The sequence below is a fragment of the Apaloderma vittatum genome, unplaced genomic scaffold, assembly GCF_000703405.1.
Source record: "Apaloderma vittatum isolate BGI_N311 unplaced genomic scaffold, ASM70340v1 scaffold4398, whole genome shotgun sequence".
Taxonomy (NCBI): domain Eukaryota; kingdom Metazoa; phylum Chordata; class Aves; order Trogoniformes; family Trogonidae; genus Apaloderma; species Apaloderma vittatum.
The window spans coordinates 55,046-70,888 of NW_009731092.1; the positions used below are offsets into that span (position 1 = coordinate 55,046).

Sequence of the window (15,843 nt, forward strand, 5' to 3'; positions counted from 1 at the left end):
TCTCAAGCTGCCCTAACTTTCTCACAATTTCCCACTGACCCACGTCTACAAGGTTATATATATGCACATCCACAAACCAAACAAGCATCTTCTAACCCGTGACTATGACGGGCTGTGTCTGTCTGCTTGCAATCTCAGTTCAGTCTCGCGCTACGTAATGAATTCAGAGAGTCTTTAATTATATGATCACGTGGTATTTGTCTTCCCTGGACCTATCTCGGCGAGCACACAGGAAAGACCTGCTCTGGGGATGAATCACAGCTGGGCAGCAAAGGAGACTGTTGTCTGCCTCACCACCGAGGGAGGAAAATATGTAAAGAAACGACCTGCTTTCGGGCAGAGAGCAGGGATTGTCACTTAAGTCGGAGGCTGCCCTAAAGAACTACATTCTAACTACAACTCTGCCAGAGACTTACTGTTCGATACGAGTCACATTACTTAAATACAGTATTTAAGAGAAATGGACGCTGACTCTCATGTCCCGGGTATCTCCTTCAACAAACTAATGGCAGGTTTGCAGAAATGCTACAACACTGAAATTAGTGTGAGCTTTTGCGAGTGGCGAGGGGCCAACGAGGAAGCAGACGGAGCTGGATTTTGGCCAGTCGATCTCAACACCATTATGTAATGCAGCCATAAAAAGGCAAAATCTGCAGGCACCCCTACCTGGCCCTGCTGCGGGGCCGGCAGCGGACCCAAGGGAGCACTGCCCTACCTGCCTGCTCTGACACACGGCGCGCTGGATGTCTTGGGGACCCACCCACAGCCACACCAGAGAGCTTCATGCAGGCTTACAGCTAGCAGAGCTCTTCCTTTAACTTAACTAGTAGCAAACTGCACTTTAAGGACATGAAGAAACAGGCTTATGAAGGAATCCTACTAAGCAAACAAATTACTTACTCCAAAGGAACATAAAAACTTTGTAAACTTATAACACTGCGTGTCAGAAAACAAAAATCACCGAAGAAACGCCAACCTTTAGGCTAAGGTTGTGCAACACTGCGATAAACCCTGCAGTGAAAAAGCTGGAAGCAATTCACTGTCATTTATACCCTGCGTAGTACTTATTCCATTTCCCGGTGGCGCTGGAGGAGGGACCTTTCCTGCTACAGCTTCAGCTATGGCCTTTATTCTTGCTCATACCTGTTGGCTACTGGGAAAAAAAAAAAAAAGTCTGCACTATTTATAACACTTACTTACTAATTTGAAAACTATTATGGTGACATATGCACTATAACTTTTTAAAATACTATTTTCAAGACCACACATCATTTTTGAAGTTTGCCTGGGTGTTAGAGAAAAGGAATTCTTCTGTAACCAGCCTTTCAGGTTTGGGTGTTCTCTGTTTTCTAAGAGTCCACCTAAGACAGGTAGAGTTTTTTTTTCATTTCTTCCTGTATCTATGATGAAAAGTACCTGGAAGCTTGCCAAAAGCCTCACAATTAACTACCACTACAGAAGAGACTAACGCGTTTCAGAAGCCTGACTTCCGGATGTGTTCTCCTCCAAAACCTGTGGCAGCTGCAAATCACGATTAAACAACTGGCTTTGGAATATGGAAACACAGAAGGTAATCCTTAAAAACACAGTGTGTAAACAAGTTTAAGAAGTTACATAATAGATTTCTATAAGGCTATTTAAATCTTAGTCTAAGTTAAATCTCTTTCTAGAAGACACTTGAAAGCAGCATGGTTTTACTTTTCATTAGCTTTTTTTTTTTTTGCTTTTAATAAATGGCACAGTGAAAAAATCCTCCTTTTTTCACCGTGTACAGAGTTTTTCAGACTTTGTTTCGGGTATTTTTAGGTATATCAAGCTGCACCATTCCCTGTACTTTCTGATAAAATAGACAGGAATCTAATCTCTTATCAATACTAGCAATTAAGGAAGCATTCTCTGTACCAGGAACACAGATAAGCCAGGACTACCACAGCGCACATATCCACTCCAACCAAATTAATAACATACGTGCCACAGAAGCTGAGGGAATTTTAAAATTGCAGGCTCAGAAGACACGCACACACAGATATTCCTTCAAAGCTGTAGCATCTGCTAATGAGATAAGCTGCGTCTATTTGAAACCTTCTGACAACATGAGAGAGTTCACTTCCTACAACCTTTTTACCAAAAATATACTTAACAACGGTCCATTTTTAAAACAACGAAGAAATGTCAGCTGAAATAAGTAGTGTTTGCCATTTAAACAATGTGCTTACTATTCAGCAGAAATAACACACAAAATAATTCTCCTAAACCAGGGTTTTTCTAAATACCCAGTAACACTGCGCCTGATCTCTTTGAAAATGTGAAAAGCCTCTTGAACTTGTCACTGAACCCCGAGACATAATGAGCTGCCAAGTCCCCTCTCAAAACTACCTCAGCCCCTTGCTGAGATGGCGGCACTGCAGTGCTCCTGCGCTCCTCTTAGACTTTTTCATTCCTCCTTTTATTCTGAAGGTAACTTATGAACAGAAGAAATAAGGATGGTTCTTCACGAGATTTTCTCCTCCCCACTCTGTTTCTACTACTGAGATTAAAAAGAAATGAAATTCCAGTTTCGGATGGCTGGCATTGACCCACCAGGATCCGAGTTCTGAATTAGGCAGTATCTGCGCACGGCAGCCGCCTTATCACAGCCTCCTGACTAAATGTGGCTTTCCTTGCTGCCACAGGCACAAAAGGAGAGAGGGACGGTTGGATTGGTTCACTCTATTCACTGTGAACAGGTGAGGGTATATAAGAGGGCAGGCAGATAAAAAATGACGTCTTTCTGGCTGGAATCATCCCAAAATAAGCATCAATTCATTGCACGTGGAACCACGCAGCTCTTCCAGCCTCGTTTCCCTGCCTTCTTTTTCTTACCCTTCAGAGATGCAAACATTTCCAGCCGTGGGGTTTTATAGCCAAAACGTGACGACATAACACACAACAAATTAAAAAAAAAAAAGAGAAAGTTACTTTGACTGTGAGACACTGATAGTTTTTACCTATTATTTCATTTCAGAGATTTTCTCTGGCTTCCAGGAGATTAGGTTCGGCCTCTGGCCATTCGGTGGTCAGCGAGCAGCCGAGGGAGCCCAGCACCAGAACCCTTTTCATCTCGCCACCGACACGTTACGAACGCTCAGGAGGATTCATGTTCCTCCATATGACACACCTTATTAGCTAGAAAGTTTATACTCTGCTGTCATCCAGAGAAATTTTAATAACGTCCTTTCACAAGCAAACCAGAAATTCAAGTAAACTAGGATTCTCTTGTTTGTTTAGTATTTATCCCCACCCAATTAAATAAGAAAACCCTATAAATAATAGTCTGAAGCCTACAAAACCACAAATACAGTACAAAACAAAAGAAGTGAAATCATACTGAAACCACACTGAAATACAAGTTTTTGGCCCTAACATACACTGTGCAGTAAGAAATGTTTCATTTGGGCGTGCTGCAATTACAAATGTAGAAATTCACACAAATACATCATCAGATCGTAAGATTTTAAATGACTTCTAGCCATTTTTTTTTTAGGGAGGGGAAGAAAAAAAACCCTACATGTAAATTTAGTTGCATGGTCAGTTCTAAAAACAACTGAAATTTTAGGGCTAAATGGTAACAAGTAATTTCAAATTCAGAACCAGACAGAACTGCTGTTTGAGAATAATAGAATAAAATAAAACAGCAGATTCATTTGCTGGTTTATATTCTCCACTTTTAAAATCTATTTAAATACTGGACAACATAGTAATCATACAAATCCATCTAAAATTTGACATGTTTCAGAGAATAAATGAAAGCTAAAAGTCTAGGAGTACTTGATCTGTGTCTCACTGCTCTCTCTCTGAGTGGCTCAGCACTGCAGCAGCAATTATGCCTCCAAGAAAAACGTGTGGGACTGACCTCATATATACTAGAACTGCACATGGCACAACACAGGTCCTACCACCGGGTTCTATGAGAAAAACCTCATTTAGGTGACAAAACTGCCTCAGAATCTCTGGCATAAGTCTTGAAACCAAAGCAGAAAAGGGAAAAACGTTGTGCATGAAACCCACTTTGAAAATAATGTATTTTAAAAGGGAATTATAACCAGAGCATCAAGTAGAAACTGAAGAAAGATGCATTTTACATCGCTGTTAGAATGACTGGCAATGAAAAGAATGATTATTAAAAAGCTCTTCTTATAAACAGCTCACAGTTTTGCCTACAGTCTCAATTTCTGCCTTCGCCTACTTCCCCCAAGATGTTTCCCTGCCCAAGGGTGAGGATGGGAACCAGAAGGCAGATCCAGGTTCCAAGCCAAACACTAACAGTACAGGCCACAATAAATATCTAAAAATACAATCTGCAGTTGCTATTAACTGCTGAGCTTTTATTCCTTTCCCATACAAATAATTTGCTCTAGTAATCATGAACAAGTGGCTCACAAACATCAGCAAGGTAATCTGCCCAGACATATCTCCAGAGTCAGGGACTGGAATCGTTAGGAAAAACAAAGGCACATTTCAAACGTGTTATTCGAAAAGCATTAAGGCTAATAACTATTCATATGGGATAGAAGAAAATAATTATGAGAATATTGTACAAGAATCACGTAGTGTTTTGGGGCACAGCGTGAGTTACAGCAATTACAGTCAAATACTTTTGCCCCCTTCTGGGAACGGTATGGAATAACTTAGTCCAAACATGCTAATCCAGGGAGCAAAATGTGTTGATAACTTCAGTTCGAGTGATCAAAGTAGGAAAAAAAGGACTTTCTTGAAGCCACACATGTAGATCTGTAACTAAAAAGACAAAGAGAGAAGTGAACATTGCCAGTCACCAGTTCCAAGTTGAGCCGCTCCAGCTCAGCTGGTTCTTCTTTCTTGGAATAACTGACTAGTTCATGAATTTGAGGGGCATCTCTAGAAAGACATGGAAACCCTGCCGATGACTGACAACCGGCCGACATCCTCCGAGAGCCGCGACCAGCGCTCGGACTGACCCGAGGCACGGCGAGAACAGCGCCACGACTCGGGCACCGAGGGCTCTCGTGTCAGCACCGAAGGGTGAGAATTATCTGATGACGGGAGGTGGATAACTGACCACAGCGACACGTGGCACTCTTTCGTGCACGCAGGCAATGGAATTTTGAAGTGCAAGAGGAAAATAAAAATTAGGTAAGCAGCTTATCAAGTACAGGTTAACTTTATACCATAGAATCATAGAATCATAGAACAAGACCCTTGGGATCATCGAGTTCAACCACTGACCCTACACTACAATACAGACTGTTTGTACGTATGGTTTCTGCTAGTGACATTTGGGTTTCTGTTCACTGCTAAAGCTGAGCCAAAAAAAAATCATACAAAAGCATGAAGAAGGAAGTCTGTAACATTTATAGAATGGCAGTTTTATGCTGCAGTAATTAAACCTATGAATTCAGCTACAGCAAAACAACATGTATTTGAGACTGAGTTTTAAACAGAACTTGGACCAAAGAAGTGTATTTTGTACCAAAAATATATAAAACTAAAGCTTCAGACATTCAGAGAAACAAAAATAATCACATTTTGAAAAAAGCAGCTTGGGAGAAAGACATGAATAAATCCAAATTTTACTTTAGAACACCAGGATTGACACAGTAATCTGACTTGTGCTCAGGTGAAGTACAAAGTGTGCTACCAACACGTGACTGGGCTCAGTTTATCAAACACTTGGGATGCAAGTATAACGAGTTAAAAGTGATGAAACAATATCACTGCAATCAAGATTTCTTACATATAGAAGTATACATAAGCAGAAGCTCACATGTTCCTTTCCTGAGGTCCACCGATTAGTCTTCTTCGCCAAATTTGGATTTTTAGTACCATTCAAGCACTGAGAAAAGGAGCATTTACATTAGCTCTTCTTTTTTTTAGCCAGTTCTACTTTTTTCACAGCTGATCTGACTAGTAATGGCAATTTCCAGGAAGTAGCTAGATTTAAAATATTATTTTCCTTGGCTCAAGGCAGCACATGCCCTCCACGTACCAGATCAGGGAAGGGGGACAGAGAGAAGGAGGGGGGCAAATAAAATCAAAGTTCAAATAGTGACTGCCTCTTAGCACAGGTCAGTCACCTGTATAAAGGAGTCCTTCAATAGCTTCCTCTCGATGCCAGAAATCGCAATTTTCTTTCAAAACAAAAAATTTGATCTGGTTCCTCCAACCCCATCACGTGCAGTAAAAGAACCGGGGTGGTACCTTCCCTCAGCTACAGACAACATGAAGTGATGCACATTTGCAGAATTAACAAGGACGGTTCTGCAGAACGCCGGGCACACACGCCCGGACGGTCACTGCCGAGCGGGGACTCAACCGAGTAACATCTGCTGCTGAGAAAGCAGAGGACTCTTCTCCTTAGGTCTTGTCAGAGACGTTTCCGAATGCAGACATTACAAGATCTTTCTCTGAAGGTAGAATTTTCTAATACACTAATTTTCCCCAAAACATTTTACAATTAAATGGAGAAACAATGGACTACAAACACTCTCTCGTGATCCGTTCCAAAACCAAGGGATTTGCAAACAACTAGAGAGTAACACGACATCTTTTTACACTGTTAAGTAGCATTATGGGAATATAATAATAAGAAATTAATTAAAAATAAACCCAAAACCCATGAGCCACCTTTCTGCCTTAAAATTAGTGATTGCTTATAACCAGAAAAAAAATTCGGAAAACCGCACTGGCATATCAAGGGGAAAAAGTAGATGTCCCTAATTCCTTCCATCAAGAAAAAGGCCATTTTTAAAAATTATTTTTAAGACATTGCTTTAGAGAGTGATTTTGAAACAATTTTAACCAGTACCTAAACCGACTTTGTAGTGATAATTTTCATTCAAAAGACCACACTTTTCGCTAAGTATAAAATTCATCATACTTCCACATTTAAAACTTTCAGTCATCTGCAACTGTCGCACCTACAGAGCAGTGGGTGGAACAAGAGAGTTACCGTGTTCATCCACCTGCACTTAACAGTTTTGAGCAGAAATTTTAATGTCTCAACAACATTAGAATTAGTAGCCAAAAACCCCTTTGGTTTCGCATTCGGTACCGGGAATGGTTTTGAGAGAGAGCTAGAGCCAGCAAAAGATTTTCCTTTACCAACCAGTACACGGGAGGTTACAATTTCACTGAACAACTCAGCAACGTCACTAGATGGCAAATCCACCAGTGCATCTGTCATCTATAAACCCTCTCTAAAATACAACTAACCAGCTGCAAGCAGGGGATGATGCGGCGATTCCTCCTTTCCCCACCCCGTTTCCCAGCTCCTACGCAATCCCATCGAGGGGATCATCAATTCCTGACTGAGGTGCCTCCGTGCCATGTACAGGATCCGTACATTTGACTGCTGATTATAGGCAAGCTTTGGCAGGTTCCTGTGGCAAGCAAGCTTGGAGTTAGTTCAGTCCCGCCTTCACAGAGGAGACTCGTGAAGGACAAAATGATTTAAATAAAAATGGAGAAGGGGGGGGAAAAAAGAGCCAGAATATTAAAGCTACAAAGTCATTCAGTAAAAAATGCCCATCTCTAATAAAAAATTATTATTTTTAAGCTCTGCTGACCCCTGCGTACAGCGCATTCGGCTGCTCACGAGTCACTTCTACTGAAGTTAAACATATTAAAAACTCGGTGTATTACTCAAGTCGGTTTTGACCCCACGCTGCAGGCTGCTGCTCAGTGGGACAGACACTACAGTTTGGAGCAAAACTTGGTTGTTGGAGGGCACAAAAGCGACAAGAGCTCTCTTCGATAGCTCAGATGCCGAAGTAATGCTGAATGAAAGCAGTGGACGCAAACAAATGAATCGTAGCTTCAGGCTGGAGTAATATCAGGTGCATCTCTACACCCCGAGGGCTCAACTCCTACACTCCTTAAGTCCCTCCCCCTGAAACAACCTCCTGCAGTTTCACTTAGAGATCCAGCAGAGAACAGGTACTTCTCCCTCAGCAGTGACAGCTACAGCTCACCAACAGGGCTCACCTGGAAGCTTTCAGACACCTATGTACCTGGTAAGTACATTTCTTTAGCGCTTTTTTTTTTTTCAAATAAAGCCTGTTCATATTAACATCTGAAAAGTAAGTCTGAGGCGCTGGTTTTTCAGCTGCCTGCAAAGCCGAGGTTACTCCTAGCAGGTGCATTCACTGCACCAGCCGAAGCCTTCACCAGAAAGTTTCGACAGGAGAGGGGAAATATTTCAGTCTGAGAGAAAAAGTAACTCTTGCAAATCTTTACAATATTTAACTCTACTGGGTGAAAAATGTTTCAAGCACCATTTTTCATAGAGGGAGTTAATGTGTTACAGTGAAGTATGACAAAAAGCTGCATTGCTTACACTTGCTGTGTTTATTCTGCCAACTGCTCTTCATACCGTAGTGTCGGCTTAATCTGAACTGCTCGTATGAAAATAAGGTACTCTGGGTTTGATTTAATTTTTTTTTCCAGCTTCTGGGAATTTAGCACAGAAATTGGGACTGGTTTCAGCGATCCTCTCTCTAGTCAATTAAAGTGTATTAAGACATTGACTTATTAACTTGACGATTACAAAGGCTTTTATTTCTTATCCCCGCTGCCTAACCCACTTACTTCATCTCTGCTTCGGTACTTCCTCGCACACGCACACACACACACAAGTCCCCTCCGGTCCGTCCCTTCCCCACACGCTGCCTCCCCAGTCCTCGCCAACCCACTCCTCTCACCCAGGTTTCCTCCTAATTAACAAACAGTTGTGTTAAAATTTATCTTTCAGTTTAAAGGAACTGGAAGTTTGGAAGGGAGTGGTAGTTAATCACTGGAAAATCTCAGCTAGAATAAAACTCACAAATCTCGTTCTTGCAACACTCTAGGTAGGTGACAATGGCATGTCCTTGAGTTATGCAATAATGCCACATCACAATATTTTAATTATAGCATGTCCTTCAGAATGTTCCACCCCAGCGAGTACTCCTGGTCAGAGAGATCAACATCACCAGGAGGATACTGCAATAATAATGGAGTGTGCATGACAAACTGTTACGTAGTTTGCCAAAGAGTGTCCTAAAAAGAAATGTAATTACCATCCCTGCTTGCATTAAAAGACGTTTTGAAATTTCCTCTTTGATCAGCTGGGCACCTGAAACAATTCAGACTACTCAGAAACCGAAAAAACAGCCTGCACATACGTATGTGTGTGTGCACGTGTGTGTACAGACTTATACCCACGGCCGGTTTGGGTTATATATTTACACATGCACACGATGCTCAACTATATTCTTGTTTTCCAAACTTGCTAATGCTGTAAAGGCAAGGAGGCAGCAACAACATAGTTTTTAAAATAGAAGGAGGAAAACTGGCAGCCATCAGTCTCAGCTGGGAAAGGGCTACAGATCCAAAAGCCAGGCGGAGGAATACTATGGACAAGAAACAAACAACTCCGACAACTCAAGTTTAACCAATATTATCTGAATAACCTGTTTTCGATCAAAATATAAATAACTAACACTACTACACTTCCATACTATAAAGAGAAAATTATAATAATGTATCTGCATTTCTAAACTCAAGTATACAGGAAATAAATTCTCATTCTTAAAAATAAAAAAGTTACATGACAATTATAATCCTGCTACTGAAGAAATTTTTGCAATTTTTAAAGGATATCACAAGTTACGGCATTCAATTTTCAGGACAAAACAACTACTTACTCTGATTTTTCTCTCTAATACTGAATTTTAATTTTGGAAGCATAAACCATACTTTGTACAACTGTAACATTATTTATATAGAGACAGCTGGATTGGCTGCACCTATTTTAAGCCATTAATGCTTTTTCCAGCTGTGAGGGATCAAATAGTTTAAAATTTTTTTAAATTATGAAATAGGTACCTCTGCCAGATACTCCTGTGTTTTACTTAAGAGATCGGAGGAGAAATCATCTTGTCTGCCTTTAGAAATATTTTATTTCCGGCATTTTTTAACCGTGAGAAAAAAGGGATTCAATAGTAAAAGAGAGAAACAGAACATTCCTCTGGCTGACGCTAGCCTCAGTTTAGGAAAGGGTAAACACCCTTTCCAAACCAGCTCCTGGCTCCCCAGCTCGCGAGTCAGAGCGGAGCAGGTTCTGGGAGCGCTCCTGGCTGCAGGCTGAGCGTGCCACCCAACCGAGTTTGTTAAAAAAAAAGCTGTCGTAATTCTCTCCCGCTGTCCACACGGCTCCAGTGCTCTAAATTTCTAACATTAAAACTGCAAGAAGGCATTTTATCTTATTAAGAAATGATAGTTAATATTCTGTTGAACAGGAATAACTCGACTCAAAGTTAAATACCAAGTACAAAGTCGGGGCGGAGAGGAACAGGACACACAGGAATTTTCATTATGAAGCAAAGGAAAGCTAGCAGAACAAGAAAATCGAATTAACATCTCTTTATTATAAGTGCTGCACCTGAATGCAAATTCACACTGTTATCATAAATGCCTCGACTAAGAATGCAATGGAGTTTTGACAACAATATTTTTTTTTTCAAGAATGATTAGTACAAGTACTTCCAAGAAGGTATAAAGAACAGGTACAAACAGACTTGACCGAGTCCCTTTCCAACTGTCCCCATTAGTTACAGATCATTAGTCAAAACTAAAAGCAACAAGCTCACTCAAGGCAGAAAAAAATCCCACCAGTTCCCTATCTGGACTTCTCCTATGCCTCAGTATATTTATTTTTTTTATTTTTAAATGTAAAAGCATTCTTCTTAATATCCTTCATCTTCTTAATGATTATGGCTATCATTATTTAAAACATTTTAAAAATACTTTTTTCTTTTTTTAATTTTTGAACTATCATTTCAGCCAGACACCATTGACAGGATTTTAACATGCTGCTGCATAATTCAAAATATTTTTCATTGTTACAGTATCAGTATTGAACTCAAACAACCAAAAAAGTTTTGCTAAACCGAGAAAATAAGAAGCTACTTCTCCACACATTCCTTTTTCTTCAGGCTATGGCACATTTAATCATTTGTTAATTTTAAGAAAAAGCCTGGTTGTTTTTTTCCACTTACAGAGCAGCTTTGCATTTTTTAGAGTGCCTTCAAAATTAAAATTTTAACAAAATTACTATTTCTATGACATCAGAAACAACATTTAATACAATTTGCTAGAATTACTATACCTGATGAAACAAGCAGCAATTCTGTAGCTTTGCCTTCAGTTCTCCTAATGTGTTGCATGTCATTTTCTATTAAATAATCTCTGATTTAAGAAATGCAAAACATCTCTACTTCTGCTAAAATCTTGCAGCATGTAATTACCAGGAGTTCTTTTCATAAAATTAGCCCTTTAATACTACAAATTCAAACTTCTATGAAAACACTTTTTAAAAATAAAAAAATCAAGCTATCTAGTCACTCTTACAATTAGTATTCCCGTAGTTTCGGGTAACACAATAGATACAGTAGGTGGTTTTGCAACAGTCATCATTTTGATAATGATGCTTATAGTTCATGATGAAATCATCAGTTTTTAGATCTCTGCCATAACACATCCTATAAAATCATGAGAACTTGACTCTGAGAGTTTCTCACGCCTTCAGAATCAGTGAACATAATGGAACAAGCTGATACAAGCCCTCCTGACTTATCTCCCGAGCAAATCGTTCGGCTGGATAAAGTATCCACAACCTCGGGTTTTCTGCAGAAAGGCAGACAGATCATTCCCCTATAAATCAATCCCCGTCAGACGCTTTTTCGCCCAAATTAATAAGGTCGTGGGTCTGCTCGAGCTACGCGCAACAGGGGAGGCGCGACGCAGCAGACGAACGTGAAACGCGTTTATCGGGCAGAAGATTCTATTAGTCAGGTACTGCAGCGCTCATTTCTGTTAATTGAATTAGGAAGAGGAGGAAAATTGGTGTGGTTTTATCCTTCGAGAGATTGGCCACTTTTGAGGCACCCATTGCGATGAGGCTGGGAGGAAACGTCGGTTCAAAGAGGGGGTTGGTCAGTCTCGGAAAGAGCCAAGTCAGCTCGCCAAGCGCCAACCCATCCCCTCCCAACCCATCCGCTCCCCCCTCGTTTCGCCAAAGCAGGAAATTCCCTCCTCTCTCTCCCCAACCGGCCCGGCAGGCTTGCCCCATCACCAGCCGCTGCCAGGACCTGCCTCTCCTCGTCCTGCCCACCTCCACTTCTCTCTCAACAGCTCCACCTAGATTTCTTTCATCTTCTGAAGGAGGGTTCCTTCGGTTTTCAAAGAAAACTCCTCCAGGTCGGCAGCAGGGGCAGGTGACGAGCACTGCTGAGGATCAGGCCGCTCCTCTGACTGCGTTTCGGCGCAGACGGATATCAAGCTTCGACACATGCCCGTCTCAGGCCTGGCACCTGGCATTTTGGTTTTGTTTCAAAAAACCCCACAACCCACCACAAGTAATACGAGAGGGAGTTCAGTATAAAGAATGCATTACTTGGTATTTGGTTCCAATGTCCAACTACAGCTAATTTTACACTTTGCGTTACAGTTCCTGCACTACCAGTTGCAAAAGAGTTGTTTTCCGGCACCCCCTCTTCCCTGAGACACCGCGGGAGTTGGCTTCCTCTCTTCACCTGGGAAGAAGGATTCTGGAAACCTGAAAAACTGGAAACATCAAGAGGCTACAACTGAGGGAAGCTAACCACAAGAAAGTTTTTCTAAAGAGCCATTATATTTAATTGTGTCAAGCAGAAAAGAAAATGAGTCTCCTCAAAGAACGTAAACCAAAGAAGCCTCATTATATCCCAAGACCACCAGGAAAGCCGTTTAAGTACAAGTGCTTCCAGTGCCCCTTTACTTGCAATGAGAAATCCCACCTCTTTAACCACATGAAGTATGGCCTCTGCAAAAACTCAATTACGTTAGTATCGGAGCAGGATCGCGTCATCAAGTGTCCAAAGACCAGTTCCTTGGAGCCCAAACAGATCAATCAGCTCGATTCTACCGTCAAACCGACGTCCTCGAAGTCTGTCACAAACGGACTGTCAAATCTCGACTCCAAACCTCAATATCCTTTTGCAAAAGAAGACGCCAAAGAGAACGTTGAGCTACAAAACCAGGCGACAAACCCGGCAATTCAAGGGCAAAAACCTGCCATTCAGAAGGAATTAACGCCTGCCAGCACGACAACCGACAGTGCCCTCAGCATGCAGCCCCTCTTGGACAGCATCGTGCGGCCCTCGGCGTTCGTCCCTGTAGGGGAACACAGAGATACTAAAGGCCCAGAAACTGCTGAAGTGTCTGAAATCATATCGCTCTCTAACAAAAGTTCGCCTTTTCACTCCAAGTCTGCATTTCATGCGCCGAGTCACCCATGGAAAGCAGGTTCTCCTTTCCTCCCAGAGTTCCCACACAAAGTTGCTCCCGCAAAAGGCTTCGGCTCCATCTCACCTTACATGCAACCGATGATTCCCGAGTACTCACCCCATTTTTACGAGCACAGGCTGGCTATCTACACCCCGTACCTGCTTCCAGGTAATTCAGAGTGCGAGAGCTCTGCTCTGTCCGTCTATGGCCCGCAAGACCAAAGACACTTTCTTCCTCACCCTGGGCCGCTTCCAAAACCCATAAATCCGTCAGCGTACGAACACTATCGATTGTTCCAACAGTATCATTCCACTCCTCCGATACCATATGGATTTTGTAGGCCAACAGACCCTCCATTTTACAGATTTTCACACGTGGCTGGTATTAACAGAGATCAAAATTCTCATCTAATGGAAGAAACCACCTTGCTGTATCCAGGTTCTTTAAGCCCATCCCAACAATACCCTCTAAGTTCCCATAAAAAACAAACAGATTATGAAAAAGAAATGACATTGTTGCACACCAAAAGTCACTCCAAAGACGACCAAAACGAACGAGAGAACGCTAAAATGAGCCCTCTCGCAGGAAGCGCAGCGACGGGCTCCCCTGGCAGACCCAGCCCAACCAACTTCACCCAGACAAGCCACACGTGTGAAGGCTTATTTGACCTCTCTAACAAGTCAGCTTCCACATCGCTTGGCAAGTATGATCAACCGGAAGAAAACTTCACGGCTTTCAGACCAGTGAGAAAAAGCACTGATCAACCAACTCCACTTCCAAGTGTACAGACACAGCAAGACAGAGGAGATTCGCCTACCAGGTAAAATAATACAATCACTTTGCAAATTCTTGTCAGACTTAACTAGGGACACACCAAGGTAGATGGACACGCTTCATGCAATGCCCCTAAAATATGTTTATATTCACAACACAGAGGTCATTTGTTCTGTATAACTGTGCAAAACAGCTCCACTCAGAGATACCAGAGCAAGCAGACCACTCCTCGCCCTTTAAGAGCATCAGGTATTTCCAATATAATTCCTACACGTGTATCTGTGTATTTCAGGAAACTACCTGATGACAGCGATGTGTGTGGTGAAAGGGACCTGGGGGAGTTAGAGAAACAACACCACCATCAGCCTTCTATAGCCAGATTCTCTTCTTCCTGCCCACTTCCTCAGCCCCAATTTAAAAGAATTGACACTGAACTCTCTCTTCTCTTCCTTTCTTTCAGCATTAACGTCACTGATGAGGACGCGCACACGCAGAACGAATGCCGAAACAACGAAGGCTCGCTGTCCAATACGGAAGAAGACACAGGGATAGTTCCCCTTAATCTTTCCAAAAAGGCTGACACAAGCGCAGGACCTATTCACGAGCATACGTACAAAGCCACAGCCAAAACAGAAAGTCAGAACTTTCTGGAATTGCAAGACATGCCTCTGAACCTCTCGGTAAAAGATTCCTGTAACACAGTAAGCCTGAAAGCGTCATTCCACAGCCCATCTCACGATAACGGCGCTGAGGCTTCTCCAGACACCAAAACCGAAACCTCTGGAGCAGACGCATGTAACCCTAAGAACCCTCTTAACAGCACCTGCGACAAACCTTCTTTCACAGCTCACCGTAACGAAGCGCAAGACTTAAGAATAATTGACAGCTGTGATGAACAGAAACAAACGGCAGCTGTAGCGCTCTGTCAGCTGGCGGCGTACAGCCCGGGCACCGCCAGGAGGGACAGCGAAGGGCAGAGTCCTCAGGACAGTAACGCTTCGGGTACAGAAGCTGCTCTGAATTCTTCTGATACTCAGGATACTCCGTGCAATCAAAAAGTAAAAGGACAAAAAAGGACAAATCAAAAAGAATCGGCAAAATCACAGCAAGGCACTAAACGAGTAAGGTCAAATGACTGTAGCAGAGTCTTCACTTTACGGAAGAGAACAAGAGTATCTTAATACTTCACTTGCCCACGAGCTTCTGGTCACGGGAGCTCGTTACCAGCAGCATCACCAAATTTCTACAAACCACCTCTTAGTGGGTTTGGTCCCTGACAAGATCTGTTCAATCTCTCCTATGTACATAATGTTCATAATTTTATATTAATATTTTTAAGTAACTGAACCTTCCCTTATATAAGCTCAGATTTTGATGAGTGAATTTTTGCATTCGTTACCAAAGCCAAAGTACATTAGATGAATCTTTAAGGGTTTTTTGCAATTGTATTAATGTAAAATAACTTTTACAACTTCTTTTCCTAAAAGATGTTTAAGCTCTAGAAACGATATTGTTCCATAACACACCGTCATAGTCGTCTTCAGGCTTAATTCCACTTAATAGGGTTTTTTGTCTTTTTTCTTTGAAAAACTTCTTATTTCACTGTGCAGTAGTTTAAATAAGCTTAAGATTAAACCTGGCTATTTAGAATTTACTGTAAAAACTGTTTTGTGTATGAATGCACTTTGCCATTACAGTGTAATACAAAACAACAGACTAAATTTGTACAAGCAAGCTTTTCTTATG

The 15,843-nt window shown here is 41.8% G+C and overlaps 2 protein-coding genes across 2 annotated transcripts in view; one reads left to right on the forward strand and one right to left on the reverse strand.

Annotated features, from left to right (window-relative positions):
- TBCD (tubulin folding cofactor D) overlaps positions 1 to 15,843 on the reverse strand; it is a gene marked incomplete at both ends in the record, with an annotated part of 83,881 nt that overhangs the window by 50,317 nt on the left and 17,721 nt on the right. The window lies entirely within an intron of this gene.
- On the forward strand, positions 12,717 to 15,278 carry ZNF750 (zinc finger protein 750). The gene is made up of 2 exons (XM_009875047.1): positions 12,717 to 14,143; positions 14,558 to 15,278. The coding sequence occupies exons 1-2, from the start codon at positions 12,717 to 12,719 to the stop codon at positions 15,276 to 15,278; spliced, it is 2,148 nt and encodes a 715-aa protein (XP_009873349.1).

Bases quoted from the DNA above. Each gene is read 5' to 3' on its own strand.
- ZNF750 (XM_009875047.1), top strand. From the start codon at position 12,717: ATGAGTCTCCTCAAAGAACGTAAACCAAAGAAGCCTCATTATATCCCA. The intron at 14,144-14,557 runs GTAAAATAATAC...CCTTTCTTTCAG, and splicing joins AGAGGAGATTCGCCTACCAG to CATTAACGTCACTGATGAGG.